The following is an 8,777-nucleotide window of genomic DNA, read 5'->3' on the forward strand; positions in this document are numbered from 1 at the left end:
TGCCCCGCTTGCAATGTGTCCCCACATGACACCAACCATCTCTTTAATTGTAATGTGGAACCAACGCCTCTAACACCCCTTTCCTTATGGTCCACCCCTGTTGAAACGGCAAGTTTCCTTGGACTCCCGTTAGAGGATATTGATGACAATTTGTGATCGGTCGCGGCTATTAGGTGGGGCGAGCATTGCTACAACAACAACAACAACAACAGAGAAACGCTCATTACCACTTACAAAGCAATTGGCCAGCCGATTGCATGCTCCGCGTCCCCTATATGGTCGCCAAGCCTAAAAACTATACACTGGAAGAAGCTACAGGCCTGCCGAAATACTGCTCTCAGAACCGCCACGGGCTGTCTTCTTATGTCCACAGAACAACATCTACATAATGAGGCGAGAATACTCCCCATCAGGTAGAGAAATGAGATGCTAACCAAACATTTCCTGTTGAATACCCAGAAACCTGGGCATCCCAACAGACATCTGATTGATAAGCCAACACCGCCCAGGGGCTTAAGGAGTCATCTCCGTAAGCATTATGAGGAATACGGCATCTGAGAACTCAGCCGTATGAAGCAAAAAAATACAAACAGGTCCTCAATGAAGCCCACAAACAGGCGTCGGATCTCTATGCCAGGAATTGCCCGGTGAATCATGTACTCAAATAATAATACCCAAAACTAGCAGAGGACGAACGCACTCTCCCTAGGGAAACGCGCGTGACTACAGCTCAACTTCGTCACATCTGGGTACTGTAACAGGTTAAACTCTTCCTATCCAGAATCAACCCCGACATACAAAACATATGTCCTGCTTGCAATGTTTCGCCACATGACCAACCATCTCTTCAACTTTATGTGGAACCAACGCCTCTAACACCCCTCACATTATGGTCCACCCCTGTTGAAACAGCAAGTTTCCTTGGACTGCCGTTAGAGGATATTGATGACAAATTGTGATCGGTCGCACCTATTGGATGTGGCGAAGCACTGCTACAACAACAACAATCATTTTTCCAAAAATGTTTCATTTAATATTGCATTCATTTCATACATACATACATACACTTGTAAATAGGAGTCTTCTAGTCATACTGGGGTACCTACATACTTAATAACAGAATTTAGTAATTATTAAGAACACTTTTTGGTAAACTCAGTATTACTTTCACTTGTACTTTTTGATCTATTTGAATGAAATTGCTTTGCACAGCCCATCGCAATAAGCCTCTTCGGAATTTGGGAATATTGTGAGCCCATCAAACGAACAATTAAATCCTCTTCATGGTTGACAACTTTAACATCAATTGAGTGATTTAATATTAGTGCATTTAGAGTGCGTATTCCATGCTCTTGTTGTTCAGGTGTTGCTTCGGGATTTTTCATTATATCTGCCAACCGGCATAATACAGCTTGAAACGGCATACGCTCTGTTGAACGATCACAATATGCCAAATTTTTTAGCAATACATTTTGAGTGTTTCCATAATCAACATAAAACACTCTAAATACTCTGCCAGAATCATCAAAATTTATTATTTTTGCCCGATACCAAAGGTTATCTTCATATTGAGCTCGTACTAAGTCATATAACATTGGTGGTTTAGTTAAACGCATATGAAATGGAATATCATCGTCATTCCATATGAGTGGTTCCATTGGATTGTCGGGATCATTTATTTGAGCATATAAATATTCAATTTTTCCAACATGTGTAGGTGTAATGTTTATAATTATTCCAGCTGTGTAGCGTGTTATAGGGAAATAACTGTCAACTATTGTACCTGTAGGTAAGCGATCTTTTGTCCAACCTTCTGGTTGAGCTGGAGAATGTTCAAATCGGCAGTTGGTGCCTTTAAAGCAACCACCTATTTTGGGATCATAAAAACGACATAAACGTAAATCGTCCTTAGGATTGTAGCCCATAACAGCAGTCATTGCATTCGAAGTACTTAAAGGTTCTTCAGCCAACATGTCCATTTCTTCTTGTGTTAGACCATTAGGAAGTTTATTTTCATCTTTATTAAATATCGAGTTAGCAGGTAGCGCATGGAGTGGTACAGCTTCGTCATTGTAATCAGATCGAAACGATGTATCGTTGAGAAACGGATTTGTATTAGCCACTTTTTCTGGGCCTTCTGCAGTTTTAGATGAACTATTTTCTGGTCCAACCTTAAGCTGAGTATCGTCTTTGTATGTATCTACAACTAATTCAAGTACTAGAGTGCATTCATTTTCATTTTTGGATGTAATTAAAAATGTCGCCTGTTTATATTCTAAATTCTGTAGGCGTTCCTGCAACTCTTCAAGTGGGATGTCTCGCTTCCCATGTATACCACGTAATTTGCATAGTATAGCTTGGGCAGGAATATTTTGTATATCGGCTGGCAAACGATATGTTACATCAGTAGCAGACATAACCGATATTTCACCAAAGTCCAAAAGCAATACATTATATTTTCCATCCGGCCGTGTTGTTAAATCGAATGATTTTTCACGTATGGCACGTAAGATTGTGTCGTCTAACACCAACCCGAAAACTTCATTTTCAGGCGGCAGAGCTGTATATTGTCTAAGATGTACCATACTTTTTAAATTAGCAATTTTTTTGAATTCGTTGCACTCAGAATCGCACGCAAAAAAATTTAAATTTTCAAGATCTTGAAGATAGGTAACTGAGGCCTTGAAGCGGCTGCCTACATTATATTTAGTAATATCCTTTTTTAAGCATGTCAAAATTTTCGAATCTGCAGATTCAAGACCATTTTCCTCGGTCGGTAAGGTAGACAAGGTCTTATAATCATATCCGTTTTCCTTTTGGCGTTCTATCTCTTTGCATTCTCCCTTTTGTATCGAATTGGTTGATATGGCATGACTCTTGTCTGAAATTGTTTTACCTGGCTCCATATTTGTTAAATGTCTTTTATCAGCTTGAACTGTTACTTTCCCATTTTTTTCACAAGCATCCAACGCATCAACAAACCCTCTCATTGGTTTTTTATCCATATCATTAATGAATAAATGAAAATTAAACTTACGCGCCACATCAAGCATGTTGGACACAGCTGTGAAGAATTTGTCGTAGGCCACCAAGGCTATTGGGCTACGGTTTTGTAATGCCAGGCCATTTTTGCAGATCTTATCAAATACTTTTTTACTTTTTTGTAGATAGATTTCGACATTCTCCATCACTTGTTGCATCTCATCGTTGTGCATTTCATATACTTGATACAAATCCTCTATCATTTTTAATAAATCTGCACTATTAGCTGATTCCTACAATAAACAAATTCATTTGACAGCATTTTCTATTATAAAGCTGTGTAACGCTGGGCGGAGTTGCGTCACTGCGTTGATACACGATTCCTCAAACACCGAGCCATCGACACATGTATTTTGCGTAATGGTAAACAGAATAGCCGTTATCCGGTGGCAAAGATATCCTGAGCCAGATAAATAATTTTGCATGTAAATGCAACAACAACGATTTGAGCCAGATAAATCCAGATAAAAGTCTGCTTTAATTTGTGAGCCAGATAATTTGTTAATTACTTGTCTTTAGTTTGGCAACGCTGCTAATAATAAACCTACTTTTTCAAAAATAAATGTCGATGCTTGGCCTTGGAAACACAGCGGCGACATCTGCCTATCGCATTTCAGGAGTGCAAAAATATCACGACCTCTGCTTCTCAAGTCTCTCAATGATCCAGAGCATTCCCGTCAGAATTGAGCGTGATACGGAGCTAGAAAACTCACTGGATGATGGGTAATGTATTTAGTTGGTGTGAACTTGTACAAATTTAAAAAAAAAATTATATTAATATATATTGTGATTGTTGGAAAGAGGATGAATTGCTTAATTAATCCAATCCCTTAAAACAAACAAAAATACTTCATGAAAATATGTAGAAGCAATTTAAAATTACCCCGCAAGTTGTACATTACATATTAATTTCGCAAATAAAAACTGACGTCACTTATTTATTTCTATCCTCTTTGGTAATGGTATGGTGGCAAGACGTCCGCACTTTCGGGGATTTGTTCCCGATTTCGACGATTTGTCCCAGCGTCCCCGCTTATACTCTAAATGTCCCCGCTTTTACGATAGCATTTTAGATATAATTTCACTTTAGGATGATCTCCTATCAAAAGTGGATGAATGACAAAAATCGAATTTTATTCCATTAGCTGTAAGGACCAATTTGGCACAATTAAGAAAAGATGGAAAGGACCATGCTTGCGACGAATTTTTGGTAAAAACCGATATTGTTTATTGTGAAACATTAGAATATCTGAAACTTATTACGTCAGGATTTTCGGAATTCAGAGTTTTCAAATGGTTGGATTTCAAAACAGATCAAGACTTGCAATATAGTGAAGTAGAACCAAGCCCCTTTTATTTGCTTGAAAAAAAAGTGGCCATCAATGATTCTTTGTTACATGATCAAATAGTAAATTTGAGAAAATTTTTGGAATCCAAGGCCGATGATGACGATTTTTTTCACAAAAATCTGCAAGCGCCAAAATGGCCGCGTTTTGTTCAGCTAATAAATCTCGAAGGATATACGGAAGTGCTCAAAATTGCTCAATTTTTCTATTCGATACCATGTCGCAATGCGAACTGCGAAAGAATTTTCTCCTTAATGAGCTCGCAATCGACAAAAGAAAGAAATCGTTTGAGTTTCGAAAATGTTGGCCACTTCCTTCGAGTGAAGTTTAATTTTTCAGATTTTACATTTCTCGAATTCAAAAAATTTTAACCCTTCCTGAGAATGCTGACCTTTTGCAAAAAATCTGCAATTCCCAGAAATATGTTGGGAAGTGCTGACAGAAAAATAGCACCAGATTCTTGAAATTAGAAGTAAAATAATGTATAAATAATTATCTGTAATAAACAACATGTTTGTGCGAATTGTTAAATTATTTGCAATATTCCACTACCCTTGATAAATTTGTTTGCAGTTGTCTGGGTGCAATTGCCCGTCTTCGACTGCGTTTAGAAGGTTAAGCTTGGTCAAAATTTTTACTATTGAAATTTGATTACCTTTTTTGTTGGAAGTGCCCCCGATTCATATCTTGGGGATCTGGTAACCCTAGTAATGGGTAATTCTATAACACAGCATGACATTCATATTACCCTTCCAAATATATTGGAAGTGGTGTACCGTTTTATGTCCAAGTGGTAGCATAAAGAAATTGCCAAGATCCCGCATTCCAGAATTGTTGTATTTGTAATCCAATTTAAAAAAAAAGTTTGATGACGTAACGCTTCTCTCATGTTTCGCTACCAGTGTAGGAGTATTTAAAACTGTTACCTGAGGAAACGACTACGATGAGTAAAAATTAAATTTTCGGAGTATATTTTTTCTTCCTTTTTGAAAGCGGGCGAACAACTAACATCAAATTTATTTGGTGGCTTGGCAAACCTTTGGATTGTGTTTTTGCCATAAAATTTTTCTTAGCAAAAAGGTTATCTTCCTTATCAGATGCACATGTAGTCGGCCTAAAACGTGTGGGATGATTAATTAATGCTCCAATTGACACACCACATTCTATCTCCCCGGATATTTATCGCAAATAATTATTATTATTATTATTTTCGGTTTACCATTAATGACAGAAGGTCTCACGACCGGGCAGATTCCTGTAGGAACGATAATGGCGACCTGTTAATTGACGTACAGAGTGTTGGGGAAGACGAACCCGATACCCCGATCGCCGATGATGGAAAATACTACCCGGCATCCAATATCACGGCTAAAAAATCACAAGGTGCCAAGCAATGGCGGGATACCCGCCGGGCTGTTCAAACATGGAGGCGAAAATAGAGAAGCAAAAAAAAGTGGGTCTTGCAGTAAATTTGGACAAGACGAAGTATTTGCTGTCATCGTGGCCTTTATAGCTACGTCACTGTTGACAGATATAAATTCGAGACTGTGAAGGATTTCGTTCATTTGGGAAGCAGCATTAAAAGCGAAAACAATGTCGGCCTAGGAATCAAATGGCCAACAAGTGCTTCTTTAGGCAATTGAAAAGTAAACTCCTCTCTCTATGAACAAAATTCTCGCTCTACAAGTTACTCATCGTACCTGTCCGGATGTATGGCTCGGAATGATGGAAGGTGTCGAGAGAAGGTGAAATGGCTCTTGGAGTATTCGAGAGAAAAGTTCTCCGGAAGGTTTATAGTTCTACCCGTGATGTCAACGGCGAGTGTCGAAGTAGGTATAATGATGAGTTATATGAGCTTTACGTAGACATGACGATAGTGCAGCGATTGAAAATCCAAAGGCTTCGTTAGCTAGGGATGTTATGCGGATGAACGAATACGCTCCGGCAGTTTGTAAACAGAAGGAAAAGAAAAACTGCACTGAGTTGGGAGAGACAGTTGGAGGAAGATTTGGCCTCGGTTGGTGCCCCCAAATTGGCGACTGTTATCACAAGATTGAATTTGGCAGGATTAACAGATCACGCCCGAACACATTTGTTGCGTACATTTTACTCCTTCTTTTCTCATTCCTTACGAAAAAAGTACAAAACTGTTAGTAAAATGTGAACAAACATGTCATAAGACACAAACAGTGGCGGATAATCATAGTCAAAATAAAATAGGTTTTAAATTTAGTTTCAGCGTTTTTGACAGATAGCTCATAGAAAATTATGTCAAAAAACTGCAACTAAATTTAAACCTATTTTATTTTGACTATGATTATGCGCCAATGTATTCACGTCATTTCATCCAATCGTCACTTGTAAACCATCAGCTTTTCATACGTATACAATAAAAACTTCAACCAAAAGACATTAGATAGTAATACTATTTAGTTTTCAACTCGACCCAGATAAACCGTTGATATAAAAAATGAAGTAGGACGTAAGAGCGGAGCAAAATACTCCGATTGGAATAAAGTCTGAAAACTGCGTCAGTAATGAAACATGTTGTCAAAAGCGTGACGTCACGCCGAGAAAATTTATTTCACGGCTATGATTTTTTGCTCTCTCATTTTTTAATGCGTGATCTGTTTATTAGTTCATAAAGTGGTAGATTCAGCAAGTTTGAGTTTTGAAATATACACTTTTTTCACACAATTTGTATGAAAGAAAAATGTATACGTCAAAACTTAAGCCGGAGTCATTGGTGCCGTATGTCGTATCGCTGTACCCGTATCCCTAACGTAATCAGCTGTTTATCGTTACGACGGTAAACCAAACCCCAATTGGTTGGCTACGATACGGTTACGACCTTAGCGGCATCAATAATCGATTGCATGGATTCTCATAAGGTTGGTCGAATCAGCTGTTATAAGGTTACCGATACGGTTACCGATAAAGCACCAATGCCTGCAGCTTTAGGCAAGGTGCACACGAGGCTACGCGTCATAGACGCGTACAAGATATTTCATATAGCTACAATTTCTCTACGCCTCAAGATCTGCACACGAAGCTACTTTCGAGCGTTGCTACAAAAAGCAAACAATTATTGAAAAAAATAAAAAAATAAATTTCTTCAGCTATATCCGTCCCCGAAACCAAAGGAAAATAGGTATTAAACGTTGTTTGCATTCCCGTGCCTTTGTAAATTATGAAAGGCAATTTTAAACCCCCGCGGACTAGAGAAAATGGTGATTTCTAGTTTCCAACACTTTTTAGCCTTTAAAACGCTTCAACAATGTCTAACCGAGCTGTTGTGGTGTTTAATACTCTTTTTCGCTTTGGTAATATACCTTTCACGCACTTTTATTAACTAAATAAATAAAAATAAATGTAAGGCGCGATAACCTCCGAAGAGATCTAAGGCCGAGCTTCTCTTTCAATTTGCGTCGTGCTCCTCTTGATTTTCTCTACAAATTGGCCGGACGGGGCCTACGTGTTTTTTGCCGACTCCGAACGGCATCTGCAAGCAGATGAGTTTTCACTGAGAACTTTTCAAGGCAGAAATACACCCGGAGCGCTTGCCAAACACTGCCGAGGGGCGACCCCGCTTAGAAAAATTTTCTTCAAATTGAAAAACCTTATTTCTAAAATTTTGATGTTGCTTTGCCCGGGGTGTGAACCTAGGGCATACGGTGTGGTAGGCGGAGCACACTACCATCACACCACATTTTTTAACTAATTACACAAATTTGCATACAAAAAAAAGGAAACAAACATCTTGTTCTTCCTTTTTTTCAAGCGTACGTACGCTCAGCGACCAACATTGCTGTACGCTTAGCTACACGAAAATTTCATGCTTTGTCGCTTTCATGCAGCTGACGCCTCGTATGCAGCTCTCCATTCAAATACATATGTTCGGTTCAAAGCGTACGTTGCGCCATCTGGTGCAAATCACTGATAATGCTGGCTTTTTGTTTATTGTCAATTTCTTTGTTTGACATTCCCAAGTGCTCATGGTTTATTAACAATTGTTTTTGTTTTTATCGGCCTATTGATAAATCATTCAAGGTTCGAATCGAGCTCAAGGCCAGAACAATAATTTTTTTCTAATGATGATTATTGTTATTTTTTAATTTTTCTAAATTTGAAAAATTGTATTTTGTTTTTGGAATAGTAAGCAGAAAATTTTTCAGACAACCTGCCATAGCTGCGCAGATAGATCCATTTCGAAGGGTGCTAAGCCTTCATCATTAGTACGCTTTAAGCTGGAGTCATTGGTGCCGTATGTCGTATCGCTGTATCCGTATCCCTAAAGTAATCAGCTGTTTATCGTTACGACGGTAAACCAAAACCCAATTGGTTGGCTACGATACGGTTACGACTTTAGCGGCACCAATAATCGATTGC

At 38.5% G+C, this 8,777-nt stretch overlaps 1 protein-coding gene across 1 annotated transcript; it reads right to left on the reverse strand.

The window, feature by feature from the left end:
• Positions 1–1,010: 1,010 nt before the first annotated feature.
• krimp (krimper) lies at positions 1,011–3,340 on the reverse strand. The gene has a single exon (XM_067777597.1). The coding sequence runs from the start codon at positions 3,243–3,245 to the stop codon at positions 1,134–1,136; it is 2,112 nt and encodes a 703-aa protein (XP_067633698.1). The 5' UTR covers positions 3,246–3,340; the 3' UTR covers positions 1,011–1,133.
• Between the last annotated feature and the right edge of the window lie 5,437 nt (positions 3,341–8,777).

The sequence above is a fragment of the Eurosta solidaginis genome, chromosome 3 (assembly GCF_040869045.1).
Source record: "Eurosta solidaginis isolate ZX-2024a chromosome 3, ASM4086904v1, whole genome shotgun sequence".
Lineage (NCBI taxonomy): Eukaryota > Metazoa > Arthropoda > Insecta > Diptera > Tephritidae > Eurosta > Eurosta solidaginis.

Excerpts from the sequence above, each read along its gene's own strand:
- krimp (XM_067777597.1), bottom strand. The coding sequence starts at position 3,245 with ATGATAGAGGATTTGTATCAAGTATATGAAATGCACAACGATGAGATG.